This window comes from Schistocerca piceifrons, chromosome 7 (genome assembly GCF_021461385.2).
Source record: "Schistocerca piceifrons isolate TAMUIC-IGC-003096 chromosome 7, iqSchPice1.1, whole genome shotgun sequence".
In the NCBI taxonomy this organism is placed as follows: domain Eukaryota; kingdom Metazoa; phylum Arthropoda; class Insecta; order Orthoptera; family Acrididae; genus Schistocerca; species Schistocerca piceifrons.
The window spans coordinates 562,007,054-562,028,162 of record NC_060144.1 but is presented as its reverse complement, the minus strand read 5'-3'; the positions used below and the strand labels follow the sequence as shown (position 1 = coordinate 562,028,162).

The 21,109-nt window shown below is 39.1% G+C and overlaps 1 protein-coding gene across 3 annotated transcripts in view; it reads right to left on the bottom strand.

Moving 5' to 3' along the window:
- The window catches only part of LOC124805214 (45 kDa calcium-binding protein), a 147,044-nt gene that overhangs the window by 74,343 nt on the left and 51,592 nt on the right, over positions 1–21,109 (bottom strand). For all 3 annotated transcript variants that reach the window (XM_047265720.1, XM_047265718.1, XM_047265719.1), the window contains 2 exons: positions 15,486–15,599; positions 1,710–1,859 (listed from right to left, as the gene is read on the bottom strand). In XM_047265720.1, the coding sequence (XP_047121676.1) occupies positions 1,710–1,859; positions 15,486–15,599 (264 nt within the window). The remainder of the gene's footprint in view (positions 1–1,709; positions 1,860–15,485; positions 15,600–21,109) is intronic.

Below are 21,109 nucleotides of genomic sequence, written 5' to 3'. Positions count from 1 at the left end.
TCGAGTATAGATTTAAGTGTCAGGAAGTCGTTTCTGAAAGTATTTGTGTGGAGTGTTGCCATGTATGGAAGTGATACATGGACTATAAATAGTTTAGACAAGAAGAGAACAGAAGCTTTCGAAATGTGGTGCTACAGAAGAGTGCTGAAGATTAGATGGGCAGATCACATAACTAATGAGGAGGTATTGAATAGAATTGGGGAGAAGAGGAGTTTGTGGCACAACTTGACTAGAAGAAGGGATCGGTTGGTAGGACATGTTCTGAGGCATCCGGGGATCACCAATTTAGTATTGGAGGGCAGCGTGGAGGGTAAAAATCGTAGAGGGATACCAAGAGATGAATACACTAAGCAGATTCAGAGGGATGTAGGTTGCAGTAGGTACTGGGAGATGAAGAAGCTAGCACAGGATAGAGTAGCATGGAGAGCTGCATCAAACCAGTCTCAGGACTGAAGACCACAACAACAACAAGAAGTCACCAAATCATTTCTGGGAGGACTTTGTGTAAATTTTCTTATTGCCATCTGGTGATCTTTCATGAAGTACCAGTTTATACTTAATAGTTGGGATATTTTCTTATTTATAATTTGTCTGAGGAGCCTGAGAGCTGCAAGTCTGTTGTTTAATAGAGATGTGTTTACTGTTTTTCTAAAATTATGGTAACTTTTGTTATTGAATGATATAAAACACTATTGTGGGTTGAAATTTAAAAATTTTGGAGTATTCTAAAAGTAAAGGTCCCCAATGTTCGATCAATCATTCCGCCCCTTGACTTCTAACTTCCTGTTACACCTACTAAATCTAACACACATTATATATGCATAAACATCATGCAAAACAAAACACTGTCATTAGCTACTAAACAAACACAATAAACTGATCCTCACCACACACTGTATCAATACAATTATTGATGGAACTATCAGCAATTTCTCTGGCGAATAATAGGTAGCTAACTTTACCAATTATATTTCTGACAGATTGAATTTATACAGGTGCATGAAAATAAAGAGAAAACAACTGAGCTTCAGTGGAATTATTGTGTCTGTTATCTAGAGACACCAACAATCAATTGACAAGTTCCACTGGACGCAGAAGGTGAGTGATGGAAACACTCACTAACAAATAAGATCAACGAAGGTGAAAATGACCTCCTTACACTATAACTGGCCCGAGTTGATTAGCCCTATTCACCCTGGTAGCCTCTTTATACCAAACAATCTCAGCTGCCAGAGCAGTAGTTGTACAAGTACCACCCAGCACAATAATATATGATACAGGTAGAGCACTGGCAGGCTTTAGTCTTAATCACATCTGATATTTTGTAGAAACCAAAGCCAGATACATATAGTACTGTAGTTTCTGTATATGAACAAGAATATTTTAACCCTGTTGATATACAGAAGGAAAGCCATTTGGGGCGACTTACTGCCTCTATGTCGAAATCAGTGAATACGTGGCAATTTTAAGGCCTTTTCTTAATTGAAATTCATTGTATAAATTTATATTTTTCATAACACTTGTTTTATACTTGCAGATACTGTGATCTATTTCTATGTACTACTTGATATTCCCTTTTTTCTCTGTTTTCTACAAGAACCTACTTCAGTTGCATAATAAACTGTTTTCATCACAAATAAGAACACTTATATTGACTCTAAAATCATAAAAGACTTAAACCAATAATAAATACAACAAAACATTCTCACCAAATTTGTCAAGTAGCTCCTCAACCAAAGACATGACAGTGGCACGGCTGGATTCAGGATGGCGGAATGCAAGAAATTCACCCAGAGTTAGACGTTCAGGGTCAGATCGAGCAGCCTCAGACCATGATGCTCTGTCTCTCATGATGGTCTCTAAATGAAATAGAGAATGTAAGAAAATTTACACCATAAGGAACAACAAGCAAAATATATGCAATAATGCAAATCAAATTGAATTATTTGGTCAACAGCTACAGAATCGATGAAGAAAACATGTGAAACACTGTAAGCAAATCAACATTTTTAATCCACTTATAAAATGCTATACTGTCCCTATACTGCTGATGCAAGACGATTTTATGAGTAACAGCAGTCATCAATAATTTCAGTTGAGGGTTTCCCATTTAAAATTATAATTAACATGGTTATGTTCTGTCTGCACTCCATATCCCTCTGCCTTTTTTTTCAAAAACAAGGGCCGCCTTTTGAGTTTAAGCAAACAGTCTTTAGATGACACTGCTCAGTTGTGACATTACAAATGTTTTAAAATTTGTCATTTATTATTTTTAAAACAGTGGTGGCTCAAAATCTGACCCAAATTGTTTGTTTACAATGCACTTTGAAAGAAACAGTGTTGTGAAAAAATAGAAATTTTCCATGAAGGTTTTTGCCGGCTGACTTTTTATGATTTTCATAAACATAAACTTGACAACAATGCCTCTGAATCCCGTCTCTCAAATTCTGGTAATCAGTCACCTTAAAAAAATCATTTACAATTGGTTTGCAGAATTTCTTCGTTGTTGTGCTTCTGCCAGTTATGAATTTCTCCAAGGTTGACTTAAAACTGGTTGTCAATCCAAAACACATCAATGATGTGTGCAATAAATCTGAAGAGACTATGTGTTGTAACTCGTACATTACAGCACCTTCACTGCCACTACTGTGGCGCATATCATGCAGTTTGAGTAGCATGCCATTCAGCTACTCCAGGCCTCCACTAGATATTGGTGATTGTGGTCCGGTGCCTCTATTGCCTGCAGCTGAGAGCCAGTGGCCCCTGGTGGACAAATGCCTTTTATAATGCTGTGCAGTGGCTCCTGTCAGCAGTCAGTACTTGTCACCTCTCTGCACACATTAACAAGACTGTACCAGTCACCAAACAGTCTGTAAGTGTCCGTAGTCTGTACCTGCTCTGTACGCTATGACTCTGTGACCTAATAGTGTTATGCTGTCACTCCACGACCTAATAAACTGTGGATTTATTGTAACCACATCTTTCATTGTGCTTGGAGTCACTACACAAGTGGCAACAAGTAGAATCTTCACTTGCTCCACTCTGGAACTTTTGTGTGCTCGACCACAGAACTTTGTGTGCTTCTCCAGCAATGGCAACTTCATACGGCTGCTTTAGACCACTACATTGACTGTTCAGGCTCCACCATGTTTTGGTGTACCACTGTAGTGTTCCATAGTCTGAAGGCTTTGCTGCAGATTAGCAAGTCACATGGCCCCATCTCCACTTCGTCTCATTTTGGGTTTGACAAGCTTCTAGCTATAATGTGCCAACACTTCATCAACTTTTGGGTAACAAATACAGACACTGGTAACACTTTGTTTTTGTCATGGGCTCATTGTCAGGAATGGCCCACCTCTCTTCATTGTTATGTAAGTTGGGTTCCTTTTCAGGAATAGCTTCCTTTTCATTGTTCGATTGACTGGTCTCCTTTTCAGGAACGTCCCCCCTCTTCTTGTTGTCATGTTTGTTCATCTCCTGTTGTGTCAATTAGCCCCCTTTTCAGGACCAGCTTTGCTCTCCCTTGCTGTCATGGTAGTGTATTGTTTTCTTCCTGTCGTTTATGCACCCGTGCACTGCCAATCACGTAGACTTTTCCCTGTTCTGCGATCTGCCAGCTCATAGATGAAATTCTTCTCCTTGCACCCAATGATGACGTTCTTCAGTGTACTCCTTGTTGTGTGGATCCACTGTTTCCACTTTCTCCAATCAAAGGATGGGGGTTGGGTGTGGGGAGGGGATGGACTTTGCTGTTCCTGGAACTCATCAGCACATAGCAGCAAGCCTGCTGTGTCAAGAGGAAGCTGCTGCAGTCCCAATCAGGAAACCTGGCCACAATGGACAACTCCATCAGCAACAACAAAATGGGCACCCTGCGGCACTTCATCTTGCACCTCTTGCATCATGCAATATGAGAGTTGCATGTAGACACCAGAGCAGCTGTTTGGGTCCTCAACTTGCAACCGTACACACGTCTCGGCTCTACATCATTGGCTCCCATCAAACGCAGCTTGGTATGCTACAACACACAGAAATTTCCTGTCCTTGGTCATGGCTTGCCACTATCTACATTCGACACCGCACACAATTTTTCTTCCTTGGCTGGCACCCATGCTACCATGGGACAGAATCCTTATGACCTCTGCTAAACCTTCTTAGGCACTTTTGGTTGTTGATTGTTTGATGCCCTCTAAGTTTCCTTATGTTGTATTTTGTCCATCTGTTGCAGTAGACACAACTTTCGCAGCACTGTCATGTGTGTCAGTGAAAGGCCTCCCTTGTACAGTGGTTTTTTAGGTCATCTCCTTTTATCATTTTTGCTTCCGCAATGGCATCCACCATGATTGCAGTTTGCTAAGCTAGCCCACAACCTAGGCTATGCCTGTCCACTGCCCAGGCTGTGTGTGACCACCTTCCCACCAGTGGCCCGAACCCACGGAAAAGAGGTGATCTGGTCTCTCGATGGATCCAGTTCTGACGCAGTTGCTTCCCACACTGACCCAGGCACCTCCTGCACTGACATGGGCACCTGCTGCCTCCTGCTAGTGGTGTTCAAGATTGTGATCTTAGGGAAAGGTCATACAAATTTCAACCATTTGCTGTTCATAGCCATCTTGGAATCCTAGACTGGGTTGTTGTCAGCTGGTAATGGTGAAAATATAGTAAAAAAATTCTCTTTTTTGGAGGGGGGTGTTCCCCAAGGAATCTCACGTGAACTAAAAGTGCCTCCATAAGTCCCATCAAGCCCACTATAGACCACATCAAGTTCAAAAAGAACCAACCAATTTGCTCCATTTGCCTAAGCAAGAGAAAGTTTGTAATATTCATATTTTGCCGCTGTACTGTAGAATAGTGACACTAAGATGGATATACAATTGGTCTCCAGCTTAAGGGTGATACAATACACTTGACCCTAACTTTTTATCGCCAACAGAACCTCAGTATGAGAAGTGGAAACTCCCTTTTCATGCACGGCATTTTGGAACATATTGGTAAGCATGGTGTCGCATGCATATCGATACAGACCAGTACCTTGGCTCTATACTGCTCCAATCACCACAGCAGAGAGTGTGTGTATGTACACAGTATACCAACAGTACTACTGAAGGGTTAACTCACACACTAAATACGAAAAAGTATGTAAGAACACTGCTTGGATGCGGACAAGATTATTTTACCTCATGTGTCCTTGATCAGCCTTGTTTTTTAAAGAGCTCATTCAGTTCTGTCTGCCATATATGAACAACTACAGACGTTGCAGGCAATCCATGTCATTACTCCATTTTCTCTATTCAATGGGTATTAGCCATTGTGATCATCAAAATACCAAGTTGGTCTATTCACAAATGTGGCAATTTCAAACCAACTATTAATGCATGATGCAACAATGAATTTTAATCCCTTCCATGACCAGAAGAATTGTTGGCCAAATTAATAAGAGACTAGCATTTCTCTAAAATAGGTTTCCTGACAAAAAAAGTGAAGCACCCAGAAGACATGGTCCAATGTCAAAGTAACTTCATAATGTACGCATCATCAGTGGATGTACAAATGATCAGAGCAGCAGAGCTGAGTGACAGTAGAATGGTCATCAGAGTGTATTAGTGTTGTTTGTGTTTAGCGATGTTATCATGTCTGGTAGGGTACCGTATTTACTCGAATCTAAGCCGCACTTTTTCCCGGTTTTTGTAATCTGAAAGACCGCCTGCGACTTAGAATCGAGTGCAAAGAAAGCAGAAGTTCTGAAAGATGTTGGTAGGTAACGTCACAACTAACTTCCGCCGTTGAATATATGTAGTGCTACACAGGCGTGCTTTGCAGGCACAAAGATAAATACTGGCACCAAAACCTCTGCATCAGTAAATAAATTTAAAAAAAGGTAGAGGACAAGCTCATTAAGATTTCACGTAGCGGCACCTATTGCATCGTGGAATCTTGTGAAGTGCTTGTTGGTGTTAGTGAACCATAATGAAGCACTTTCATTATAGTGCCAAATTCAAGAGGGGAGTTATTTCTTTTGCGGAACAAAGTTCTAATCGTGCTGCAGTTCTGCGATACAGGATTGATGAGAGCAACATCAGGCGATGGTGACTGTAGAGAGACAAATTATTCAGATGTTCCAATAGCAGGAAAGGATTTAGTGGGCCAAAGTGTGGCCAATATCATGCACTAGAAGTGACTGTAAATGAGTTTGTTAAGGAACAGCATCAGAAATTCCTGCTTGTGAATGCTGAAATTTTAAAAATTAAGGCACATGAAATTGCTAGGGAGCAAAAAATCGAAAAATTTAAGGCTAGTCGCAGCTGGACTAATCTGTTTATGAGGCACTGGTGTTTTTCACTTTGGAGGCGAACTTCAGTTGCACAGAAGCTGCCGAAAAATTATGAAGATAAGCTTGTGGAATTTCAATGCTTCATAATTAGGTGGCGCACGGAAAAGCAATGCCTCCTTGGTCAGATAGGAAATGCTGGCCAAAATCCCATATATTTTGACATGCTGTCAAATATGGTTGACGCCAAAGGAAAGAAAGACATAAGTGTTCTTACATCAGGGGTGAAAAACAGCGGATGTCCATCATGCTTTCTTCCACAGCAGATGGACATAAGTTACCCCCCATTCATAGTTTTCAAGCGAAAGACTTGACCAAAATTGGAAGTGTTTCCAAAAACTTAATTGTACGAGCAAACGAAACTGGGTGGTTTTTGGAGTACATGGTGCTGGAATGGATTAGGCATGTGTGGAATCGTCATTCTGGTGCAATGCTTGGTTTACACAGTCTGTTGGTATTAGATGTGTACGCAGGCCATACAACACCTGCAATAAAATGAAAATTAGAGGAAACTGAAACAGACTTGGCAGTAATTCCAGGCAGGATGACGTCAATTCTACAACCACTTGACGTCTGTTTGAATAAACCATTTAAGGACAAGCTTATCACATCTACACAGACTGGCTTTCGAAAAGTGACAGACAACTGACACCAACAGGGCTTGTAAAACGCGCTTGTTTGTCACAAGTGTACCAATGGATTTACAATGCATCGAAGTGTGTCCCAAATCAGACTGTGCAACAAGCATTTAAAAAATGTTCGAGAGCCAATGCACTAGATGGTATGGAGGTTGATGCTCTGTATGAAGAAATGAGCAACAAAGAATCGAGTGGTAGTGATTCAGAATCATGACTGATATTTTAAACATTTCATATAAGATGCATTACAAACCTAATAAAATTTTGTTTTAAATTTCAGCGTTTAATTTCTAAGTTATTTTCATCCTTATTTTATAAGTGTTACTACTCTGCATTGCACAGGATAGAAAAGCATGGAGAGCTGCATCAAACAAGTCTACAGACTGAAGACAACAACAACAACAACACACTCTGCATTTGAAGTCATCACTAAAAATCTACTACGAAAATCAGACTGGCAAGACTGTTTGCGATGTATGTCAATATGGCCACTCTACATTCTGAATTTTTTCCTACCTGTGACAAGAGACAGTTGCTAACAGGAACTTTTGTGAATCGTGAATCACATGCAGTATTCTGTTCACCATAAGAATAATACAACTATAAACATTATGCCATGTATTCTTTCGCGTTTGCTGCTATCTCATTTACATCCCGTCTGCCTAATAAACTATGAAACTAGAGTGAGACAACAGCAAACGCGGAAGAATATACATATAATGTCATGTTTATATTTGCATTCTTATGCTGAATAGTGACACAGTCAGAAATGAAGCACAGCAACTGACTAGATTTTTAAATCTAAGCTGACTCTGATTTCTGTGCAGAATGTAATGTACTAAGGAGGCATCTGCAAAGATTTTCAAGCGGAGAAAGTTTTTGCTAAACTCTCGTTCAGAACATCTTCTATCATACGCAGTCTATTATTTGGTTCTCGTTGATCATTATCAAAGATAGCAGCAGTGTAAGTAACAACAAATAGCAGTCTCTTGCCATTGTTTCGCTAATGAGACAACTCCTCTCTTTTTTTTTTACTGTAAGCGGTGGTAGCGCGCACAAAAGAAAGCCATGCCACGAGCAGGTACAGGTCGTAAACACTCATAATCGGAATGTGACAAACAATGCATGACACAGTACAATAATGCATTTTCAGCTTAGAGTGACATAAAAACCTATAACAAAGAGAACGGCACTTATCAGATCGGAGCAAAATAAGCAATCAATTCAAACCAGATGAAGCAGGTGAAAAAGGAAGGGTACCTGTCTAAATAAGGACGGAGTGCCTGACGCATAGCAATGGCTACCTGGTAAAGCTTAACTGCTAAACTTACGACTCAAACCAAACTACTATAGCTGTATCTTCATCCATTCAACCTAAATTGTGTCTCACGTTACAATGGACTAACTTTGTTTCAATTTGGAGGTGCGGTCTAAAACTTTTCTCTCCCCTCGAATTTCGAGTCTCAAATTTCGGGTGCGGCTTAGATTCGGGAAAATTATTTTTCCTCGATTTTGAGTCTCATTTTTCAGGTGCGGCTTAGATTCGAGTAAATACAGTATATAACAGGCATGTACAGTGTCAGATGTTGAACAGCCACAGTGACAGATACAGAGATACCACATACACATATGAGACAGCATTATCGGCACCTGATTGAGTTTGAAAGGGGCATCATTGTGGGTCTCCAGCTGGCTGACAGGTTGAGTCATGCAATATCCAGATTTGTGGGGCATTCATATGTAACACTTGCCAGATGTTGGGCTACACAGAATGTGAGGACAGGCATAATCATCAAGGTTCTAAATGACCATAGGACTGTTATATTGTGAACCAAGCAAGCTGTAACCCCTACACATCTGTGCCTTAAATCCAGGAACAAGTAATAGACATCCTGCAATGTTCTGTGTCATCCCTCACCATTAGTTGGAGACTAGCAGCAGCCAGACTAGGGAATTATCACCACTTGCAGACACAAATGGATGTGTCTGGAGTGGCACCGTGACTGGGAAGCACAGACTGTTGATGAACGGCGTTGTATTGTCTTAAGCGATGAAACGAAATTCTACACTATCACAGACAACCAATGTCGGTGACTTAGAATGGTTTTGAGAGGTACTGTGGTGTTTGTTACTCCTGGCATCATGGTGTTAGGAGCCATCAAGTATGACTTAAGGCCGCAGCTGGTAGTGACTGAGGGAACTCTTGTGGCACAACGGTATGTCATTAGCATCCTGCATCCTCATGTGCTACTTCTGATGCAATAGCATTATGGCACTGTTTTTCAAAAGGACAATGGTCATCCATACCAGCCACATGTCTCTACAAACTGCCTGCATGATGCTGAGCTACACCCATGGCCAGCAAGATTCCCAGATCTGTTCCTGATAGAACATGTGTGGTACCTACTCACACATCTACTCCGTCCCAGTGTCAGTATCCAGGAATCAAGGGCCAGTTAGAGCAGTTGTTTGCTGGCTTGCCTCAGGCTTGGATACAATGGCTTTATTACACCCTCCCCAGCTGAGTTAGTGCACACACCCAGGCCAGATCGGCTGCAATGTCATACTGACAAGAGGGCTCATACTGGCAAATTCTTTGTAAATTTGACTCGATTTTGTAATCACTGAAATTTGTTACTTTCAAAGCCGCTGACTCCACCTCTCTGGTGGTTCCATCCAGCTTTCATCCCTTCCACAACAAAAAATCACTCCAATATAGTATGAACTTTTGGGGTCAACATGTCTGTAGTAACATGGATTCCCTTACCAGTATGTAGAAGGTCTCACTAACATATGCAGAGGTGGGCACTATCACCCAAACCTTGTATGCAGATAGATTTCCCATACCACATCAACTTCACAAACATCCCTCTTATCACCCAGTATCATGCCGGACTGGAAAGTTGAACCACTTCCTTCACCAGGTCTTCGACTATTTATCATTCTGCCCAGAAATGCAGAATATCCTATCCACAATCCTTGCCACCTCTCCTAAAGTGGCATTCCACTACCCAGCCAACCTATGCAACATTCTAGTCCATGCTTAGGGCACAGCCATGTGCACAACCTGTCCAATACACCCACCCAGCACATCCTACACCAGTCCAATCAAAGGAATGTCCTTGTGAAAGCAGTCATGATGTATACAATCTCCACTGAATTTCTGCACAGCATTTTAAGTGGGTAAGGCCACCAGTCAACTGTCCACATGAATAAAAGGCCACCTTCAACTGTGGCCAAGAACAGAGCTGACCACCCACAGGCAGAATATGCTGCTGAGTGTAGCATGCTTGGTTTCAATTTCTGCTTCACAACTTGCACCATCTGGTTCCTTGTCCCCATCATCAGCTTCTCCAAATTACATTGACAAGTGTTGTCCTTGCAACATGGTTTGTTCCCATAATCCTCCTGGCATAAATTTCCACTACCTCCCTGAACCACACCCACATCCAGCTTGCCCCAGGATCCAAACTTTACTAATCATCTAACCACACCTTCGTCCCTGAAATCTCCTCCTCTTCCTCTCTTCTGTAAATTAATCCCAGTCCAATCTTACACATGGTGACATGTCATCATCATCATCATCGTCATCGTAATTGTACAATGCAAAAATTTACCAGTGCAGTGTCATGTTGCCATACCCCTGCTACTTCTCCCTCCAACATTCCTAACCTGTGCATCAGCTGCCTCCCTCCCAACCATCATAGCCATCAGCAATCCTTCCCTAACTGTCTCCTGTGCACTGTCTCCTTCTCCCCTCACTCACTCCACCCAACACAACCTTTCACACCACTCAAGCTGCAGAAATGCAATCCTAGCACAGTGTAAACAGCTGAGACAATGACGTAGCCATATAGATGAGTGTGTGTGTGTGTGTGTGTGTGTGTGTGTGTGTTTGTCCACAGTAGCTCGAAAAAGGATTCATCCAACGGCTGGAAAAGTTTTCAGCCTTGTTAATGAGACCATCAATGACTCTATTATTCAGTAGTTGCTCCTTTACTGATGTTTCGTACTCAAGGTGTCCTGCAGCCTTCATGAAGTTGATAAATGATGTTATTCATATATGTAAACACGAACAAGGCTACTTGTTTTTTATATTTTTATTTTTCTGGACCAGTATCGAGCTACCTGCTCATTGTCAGTATTTGTGTATTTTACTTTTATGCCCTCACAGAATTTTTTCAGGTATTTATGGAGACATTCTATTAATTTTATCTGGTTTCCAGCACATCTTTGTAATGGTATACATGAGGCTAAGCATGCTGCATAATATATACAGCTGTATAATAGATACAGCACACTTAGCTTCATTTATACCATTACAAAGATGTGCTGGAAACCAGGTAAAATTAATACAATATCTCTATAAACATTTGCAAAAATTGCATGGGGGTGCAAAAATAAAATACAAGAATGCTGATGATGAATGGATAGTTCAATACTGCTCCAGAAAAATAAAAATATAAAAAACAAGTAGCCTTGTCCTTGTCTATATATACAAATAATGTCATTTATCAGTTACCTTTAATCCTAAATTATTTAATTCTACCAGAACTTTTCATTATCATATGACACATATCCTTAAGCTTTAAGGTTAAAATGTGGTGAATGAATCCATTGGCCTCTACATCTTAAATAGAAATAGTAGTAGTAGTAGTAGTAGTAGTCGTAGTAGTTTATTAATCCAGTGACAATGTGCATTGCATGGATTTCATCAAAGAATATAGTATAGCAAAATGAGATAAGGATGTACAGTTTCTTACATAATACAGTGGATCATTGTACACATCACAATATTTTTGGGCAATACAACTTTGATTACTGTAATAATATAAAAGTATGAGAAGGATCTTTTACATGAAATACATTACAAGTAAATAATTGATTTGACAGTTTTGTTCAGAAAAATTAACATTGGGGCTGTGGCAAGCATTTGATTTATAGTACTACTAACACATAGTAAATGAATGTAGTTACTTGCTACAAGATTACTGCAGATATTCATTTATATTATAATAGCAAGTGGTCATTAAGAATTTAAATATTGCTTCCTGAATGTAGACAATGTTTTTATTTCTTTTAGCTGAGTTGGAAGTTTGTTGTACAAAATAGTACCCTGAATGTTGGTTTGTTTTTGTGTTGAAGACTTGTTTACTCTTTTTATGTGGATGTCATTGCACATTCTTTTATTGTATGAGTGAAGATCTGAGTTGATTTTATAATTATCAATGTTCATTTTTATATTAACAACGCTTTTTATATGGAGGCATGGTAAGGGTAGAATATTTAGATGTTGAAATAACTGTTTGGAAGGTGTCAGCCTTTTACTGTTTGAAATTATTCTAACAGCTCGTTTTGTAAGGTGAAGGTGGTTTTCATGTTTGCATTATTATGACCCAAAAGGGTTAGGCCATAGGTTATAGCAGAATGGATGTAAGCAAAGTAGACAGTTCTGCTACACTCTCTATGACACACATTCCTAATTATGTGTAACGCAAAGCAAGCAGAGCTCAACCTGTTAGTGAGGTAGAGATTTTCATCAATCTGCACACCTAAGAATTTTGTGGCAGCTACCCTTTCAATTTGTTTATTTTGAATTTTGAGGTTCACATCATGATGCGACTTTGTTTTCCTGTAATGTATATAATTAGTTTTGGAAATATTTAAGGTTAGCCTGTTCTGTTCAAACCAGTTTTGTACATATTCCAAAATTCTGATTGCAGATGTTAGCAATACCCTATTTATGTCTGTTACAACAATATTTGTGTCATCAGCAAACAAAGTTATGTGCATACCACTGATTCGGATCTTGATATCATTAATATATATAAGAAATAAGAGAAGTCCTAGAACGCTGTCCTGAGGTACTCCGATTGGTACAGTCTGCATGTCGGATCTGTACACAATGCTTTGGTTTTTATTGTTTGCTGAGGTAATTTCTACTACCTGTTTTATATTGTGGAGATATGACTGAAATCATTTTAATGCAACTCCTTATATACCTATAGCTTCTACTTTGTCTAGCAAGATATCATGATCAACAGTATCGAATGCCTTCAATAAGTCCAAGTTTATTCCTACTGTATTGTTATTACTGTCAAGTCCTATTACAATGTTTTTGATGAATTGGGTAATTGCTGTTTCTGTACTCATGCCTTTGCGAAAACCATGTTACAGACAAGAGACTGAATTTTTGGAGGTAATTTGTAATTATATTTTTCATGACGGTCTCTATTAGTTTTGAAAATACAGATAGAAAAGCTATTGGTCTATAGTTTCCCACTTTCTATAATGGTTTTATTTTTGAAATTTTTAATCTTAGTGGGAATGCCCCTTCTGTTAATGAAATGTTTGTGATATGTGAGAGTGGATCTGCTATGACATTAGCACATTTAATTACGACTGAACCTGGTACCTCATCAATTCCATAGGACTTTTATTCTTCATTGTTTTTGTTATCTTAAGAAATTCTAATTTATTTGTGGGACATAGCAATATTGAATTACCACTTTGCTCTCTTTGAATTGTGGTACCACTATTACTAGCAAAATTTTTACTCAGATTGACTGGAGTGCTAATGAAATAGTGATTTATGTAATTTGCTAGAGTACCATTTCTGAGTAACACACCATGATCATCTTTTAATACACTATCATCTTGCTTGCTTTTTAACACTTTTGTTTGTTTCCTTTTTTACTATATTCCATATTGCTTTTTTGTGCATTGTCTTGGCTGTTTCAATTACTTTCTTACATTTTTTTATATGTCTTAACATATTCTGCAAAGTGTACATCATGGTTGTCTTTTCTCAGTTGATTGAGAAGTTTTAGCTTTTGACTGGATGCTCTGACAGCAGGTATTATCCACTGGCTGCTGTTTCTTGGCATGACATTAACTCTTGTCAGTTTTTTGGAAAACACATCTCAAATATGGACATGAAAGTTTTATAAAATGCATTGAACGATTCATCATTTGATGATTTTCAGTAAACATCTTCCCAGGTTTCTTTTGCTAATGACTGGATTAAAATATTAACCTTTTCTGGGTAGAAGTGCCTTTTATATTCCCACTTGTATTTAACAACCTCTGGTACAGAAGAATTTATGCATGTTACTAGTGTGTTGTGGTCTGAAGACCTAAGTTCACGTTTTGTGCCTCAGTAACATCATTTTCTATATTTGTAAAGGTATTATCTAGTAGGGACAAAGATGACTCTGTTATTCTAGTGGGGTCTGTGAAAAGCAGTTTTATGTGAGAGCTGTTTATGATACTCAAAAGCTGTCTTTTTTCTTAATTTTCAATTAACAAGTTGATGTTAAGATCCCCACATAGTAATAAGTTCACTTCATTGTTATACAAAATGCTTAGTACTGCTTCCAAATTTTTTTAAAATATGTTTTTGTCACTGAGTGGTGACCTGTATGTTGATATGACAATTAGATTTTTACGCTTCTCCTCAGATTTTAGCTCTATGGCACATGATTCAAAATGTTTCTCGATATTTAGATGGTATGTTTCAGATCTAACTTTATACTGCAGCCCATCCCTAGTGTATATGCATACTCCACCATTTTTACAAACACTGTGGCAATAATGAGATGCTAATTCAAAATTGCTTATATTTATAAGACTTAATTCACTGACCCTGCACCAATGTTCTGATAGACAAATACAAGAGATATCTACAAAGTTGTTTATGGCGACTTCTAATTCTAACACTTTATTCTTGAGACACTAAATGTTTTGACTCATTATCTTGAAAGTTTTGCAAGTATTTGTTATTTTGTCAATACCTGGTGAAGTGCTGCTTTGTTGCTGATTTTTGACACTTATCTGCAATTTTTCAAGCTGATTTGTCACATTATGATCATTTATCTCTCATTTAAAAGAAATAATCTGATTGTTGCAGTTTGTTATCCTTGATACCACAGCATTTAAACAGACATCTGGGTTTCATTTTACACTGTGTGGGAATTAATAGTTAATTACTGTTGTTTTTACAGTATGTAAGCAGCCATTATTCATTAAAGCAGCCAACAGTTTTCAAAATATGAAGTATGCACTATAAGACAAAAAGGTTTAATTATATTACTTTTATGTACATTACCAGAAAGAAGAATTATTTTCATAGAGAGAGAGAGAGAGAGAGAGAGAGAGAGAGATGAGAAAGAATGAGGCAAGTGCTCTTTCATAACAACAGATATCAGCGCTGATGATAAACGTTTAATATATCATGCACACACAATTGTTAACAGCAACTTCACTGAATTATTTCACACTCCAAAACATCTTTCTTTTGCAATTTCACTTACAGATCATGATACTTGAGAGGACACCAGATAGCTACACTATTTCATCTCAGTTATCACTCACAGCTTTTTATATATGAAGATTGAGTCTTAATTATGACTACTCTCTTTCAGATCTTAAAAATTTAATTCCAACTTTATATCTTTCAGACATGACAACAGTCTCAATCAAAAAATGGTGAGTAATCAAAATAATTATTTTTATCACACCTTTTATGGAGCGTGCCAAGTTGTGGTGTTTCTCATCATGCTTCTCTGCATACTGATGACTGAGTCCATGTTGCTTAAGGAAATACCAATGATATTCATCCCAGCTAACCAATCCTGTGAAGAATAGGATTTTTATCACACTGGAAAATGAAACATGTAAGACTATGGCCAATAGTCTTGTTACTTGAGGAAACAAATGTTCTTTACTGAAAAACACTTTCAAAAAGAACTTTAATAAATGATTTAAGACTTATATGTAATGTATTCCCATTTTCATGACATACATTTGATTTATTCTCTTTGCAATTGAATATTACAAGATAAAAGTACGAATAATCAAGAATTCACATATGCTTTTACTTAAGTAATAAATAACACAGTGCAAATACTTTAGGATCAAAGTGCATTCCTCAGATACAATTTCTGAGACCTCACATACAATTTCTGAGAGATGAGATATTGTCTATATCTTGTGCAGAGTGATTGAACTATACTAGTGTTCTACCAATGAACCAAAATCTGCCATTTGCTTTACTTATGAGTAAGCCTAAGAGATCATTCCATCTCATATCCCTACAAATTGTTACAACCATATACTTCTATGAGCTGACTAACCCCAACTGTGATTCGCTGATACTGTAGCTTCAGTATATTACATTTCAGTGTTTTGTAACATTTATAATTTCACATTTGTAAACATTTAAAGCAAGCTGCTAACCTTTTGCATCATCTGCAAAAGTTTGAGGTTATTATTAATATTGTCTGCCAGATCATTAACACACAACATGAACAGCAAGGGTCCCAAACACACTTCCCTGGAACATGCCTGAAGTTACTCCAACATCTGTCAATGACTCTCCACCCTAGATAACACGCTGCAACCCCTACCAAGAGATACACCATCCAGTTACAACTTTTGTTTTGATACCTCACATGATCATACGTTCATACCAGTGGTGTGGTACTTTGTCAAATGCTTTTTGGAAGCGAAGAAATACTCCACCTACCAGACTGCCTTCATCCGTGGCTTTCAGGGTGTCATGTGAGAAAAACGTGAGTTGGGTTTGATATGACTGACGTTTTCAGAATCTATGTTGGTTGGCATGGAGGAGGCCATTCTGTTCAAGATACCCTATTACATTTGAGCTCAGTCCACACAAAATCTCCCTGATTTTCAAATGCAATAAAAAAATAAATAAATAATGGGATGTCCATATTTCTGGTTTGTGACATCATGCAAAACAACTCAAAAAGTTTACTGTAGATTTTTTTCCCAAACGATTCCCTTTGCTTTGTTTCAGGTGCTAAATTATTACTGATAATGACTATGACTATACCTCAAGAGAGACACCAAGGTGTGGAGTTGTAAGTGGAAATGAAATTACACATTGCTGTCCTAAGAAATTTTCAATTTGAATTTAAAAGGAAGCCACCAGACATTAAAACGATTATGGTTTCATTTGATAAGTTCCTAGATGTACATGTACAAAGAACCCTAAAACTTCAAAAGAAAGCCATTAGATGCATAGCTAAACTAATGCCTCAGGAATCCTGCAAAAACAAATTCAAGGAATTTAAATATTAACTGTACCAAGTTTGTACAAACAGGGTGGCGCACGGTAAGTCACCTGATTTGTTTCACGAATAACACATTTGTTGTTGACAAGATTTGTAATTTACTGATGGAGAAGTAAAGAATACAACTTGGAAATACAAACTAATGAATCACATGTTCAATGTGACTGCCGTTTTGATATACAACTTCTTCAAGTCACACACATGCATTTGTGATGACTCTCCAACACAAATATTCTGGAATGGCACGGCATAACTCCACAATGATGGCCCTAAGTTGCACTGCATTTTCGGGTTTTCTGTGGTATACCTTCTCTTTAAGGAACCCCCAAAGGAAGAAGTCACAAGGGTTAATGTCAGGGCTGTGGGGCGGCCACATTCCTCCTCCTGCATAACGTTCTGTAAATCTGTTTGGCAATACCCTAAGGCCAAGTCTTTCGTTTAGGAAATCAAGCACAACACTGGCAGTATGGGGGCATGCTCCATCCTGCATGCTCCATCCTGCATGAACCAATGTGTCTGCAATGAGACATGAGGCTATGAGTTGAGGAAAGAACTGATTTCACAGCATGTGTAAATAGCGTTCATCGGTTACTGTAGCACTGAAGAAGAATGGACCGATGATTCCATGGCTTGACATTGCGACCCACACGCACACTTTCTCCCCATGGGTGTCTTTCGTGTGGATTATTTGCGGATGTTCATGCCCAGAATTGAACATTCTGTTTGTTCACAACACCGTTCACTTAAAAATAAGCTTCGTCAGAAAACCATGTGTTGTGTAGCACTGCCTCTTGGTCTTGCTCGATTGCCCACCTTGCAAACTGTAGTCTCCACTCCTTATCTCTCGCAGTAAGCTTATGTGCCATAGTCCTCTTGTATGGATACAAGCGAATGCCGGATTGAATAATTCTTTGTACAGATCAGCGTGAAATTTCCAACTTGGTACTGGCTCTTGTTGATTTACTCGGACCATGAGTCAAAGCCACTCGAACTGCTTCAATGTTTTGTGGCAAACGTATGGTATGTGCATGTGGCCGCTGACACTCCAGAACGGATCCAGTACCTTCAAATTTTTGATGTAATCTGCTTATTGTCTGTGGGCTGGGAGCCCACTGTAAGCCGAAATGAGCACGAAACCTTCTCTGTATCAAAGTAATGCTGTTCGTCGCCACGAACAGTAACACAATCTTCATCTTTTGTGCATCAGTCAACCGTTCTTTGTCCAATATCATGGTAGACTGAAATGGCAAACTCACAACGGAAGCGATGAACTTGCAACGACGTCTGGTGTAATTTCCATGAACTGCACGAAGAGGATCAAAATTCAAGCAGGTGACCTATGGTGCGCCACCCGGTATATGAGACAATACTTCTTCTAATGGTAAATTTTACAGCACCTCTACATGGAGACTTTCATGGCCACAACACAAGAAGCATAGAAAATTACCAAATCTGCAGCAAAAGATTGAAAATGACAGGAAGGGATCCTATAATTGCAGGAAGCTTATTTTATAACAGACTACCATGCAGCATCAAGAGCATAAAGGATCTGTGCACCTTCAAAAGAAAACTCAAAGAAAACCTCATCTCTGATGTTGGCAAATCCTTAGGATAAATATAAGTTGGAATGTCAAATTTTCATGAAAGAAGGGAAAGGAAAACAAAGTGTAGTGCTGAAAATACAGAAGAAAACATACAAACTAAGATGTAGTGTTTCAATAATCTATAAATGTCCTAATATTTCTATGAAGTGAGTTTAACATAAATGAACTAAAAAATTAGTCTTCAGTTCTTCTAAATGTATTATTTATTATTATTAGCAGTATGACAAAAAACAGTTAGATTGTAGCTTTCCCTATGTGTGCTAGACTGTTGCATAAATCATTGCAGGCTATCATATATAACTGAGTAAAAATATTATCAGTAAACATTACTACAGAATTATTTCATCCATCAAATGACAAATTTCCATGAAATTTGTTTATTTCTGTATAAATTTGCAACATAATATGTCTAAAATCATTGTAAAACTACAATGGACAAAAAATAAACTATAACTACAACTATTGTCGCCATCACCATCACCACCACCAGCACCATTATTATTCTTACAGGAATTAGGCCCTTTGGCCTGTTCTTGCCTCAGTCAGTATTTCTCACTGGCTGACCTAAAACTGAAAACTCATCAACTGGTTCTATGACATCAGTGTTAATGTGTACTACTTTCATTTCTTGTGTCGGTTATACATTATTTTAGCCTTATTAGAATTGACTAGCAGGTGTAATTGCAAATTTGCTCTATGATGTTCTTCCATTAATTGTTGGAGTTTATCTACACTAGAGGCTAGTATGCCTTTTCAAACTGAGAACTGAATCACTGGTCATTACACGTACAATCAGAATTGTTTACTTTCACAGGAACTGAAACACAAAATACAGAAAACAACACTATATGAAGAACTTTGACTACTTCAACATGGGGAATACAAGCATGATACTACACAAAATGACCACTGCAGACATTCATTCCTCCTAGGCAACTGGCTGTTGCTCTTTGACAGTTTTACAGAATAAATTCAAAAATGCAGGGTATCCACTATTACACTGATCCTCATAAAAGGCTCCGCATCCAGAAGGACAGGGCAAATTGTGGTTATTGTTGGCAGACAGGAAGATGATACGATACATATGAAATACACTTGCAATCCTGAAGGACTAACATGTATTATGGTCCACAGCCACAAAACATACATGTTACTAAGGTGCTGGAAACCCATGGCTGTGAGTATAAGCATCCATACATTCAGATTCGGCATGAAGCGGTATAAGTCTCAGATGAAGTCCTGTGATATTACATCCTATTCTGCTTGCAACTGAGCATGCAGCTCCTGTAAACTGGTGGGTGGAAGTGGATTCCTAATGACGCATTCCACGGTATCCCACACATTACCGATCAGGAAGAGGGGCCAATGCCGTTGGCTGCGACAGAGTATCAATAGCGGCAGAGTATCAATAGCAGCACGGTATGTTTGGAAGGTGGAAGCGGCATGAGGACAAGCATTGTCCTGTTCAAAGAAGGCATGGGCATGCAGACCCACCAATTGCCTCTTCCACACATATGCAGCAGTCAGGGAGCCCATTAGGAACATTAATGGTGAAAGGGCACTATAGGGTACTGCTCCCCACACCATCACACCAGGCTTGTGGGATGTGTGATGAGAGCCCACAAACCGATCTTCACGGTGCTCTCTACTATGCCTCGAGACACGGATCCAGTGGTCACTGCCTCCAAGGCAGAAGTGGGACACGTCACTGAAGATGGCCCATTGCCAGTCTGCAGGACCCCCTGTCCATTACTGCTGACACATGGCGAACTGGGCAGGACACTGCGTGAGTTTGAGTGGTAGACGACGTAATAGTCAGTGTGTGGCAAGCTCTGCATCATGCAACCACTTGGCAATAGTATTAACATTTATAGTATGTCGCAGAGAAGGCGGGACAGCCCACTGAATGACTCCTACCATTGTGTTTGGATCTGTTCATGCATGGCATGCAATCCATCGGTCCTCCCTCCCCGTGGGGCATATTGGACGAAAAAGATCCTTCATGTCATGCATGCATGCCTTCTTGTATCCAATGTTGCCAACAACGGACAACTGGTTGTCTATACAACTGATGTGGCAGCACAATATGATGATAGGACCATCCAGCCTCCTGCAGCCACATGATGTGGCCCCTTTTGAACTTGTCTAGCTGGATATACTGCTGACAAACATGTGCCCTGGGCATAGTGCATTTGCAGGTGATGCTCTAGTGACACTACCCACTGTTTTACTGGCCAGCATGGCAAAGTGATCACTGGCATACCCACACAGTTGGCGATGGATTGGTCTGGTCCTTCTGGTGCTGCTCTTTTTATAATGGTCAGCATAATAGGAGCAGCCTGTTAAATAAGACACATGAAATAATAAATACATATCAAGTTATAAGAAAGATTAGGCTTTAAAATTATATAGAAATTAAGTCATAATCTGTGTGACCTGTGC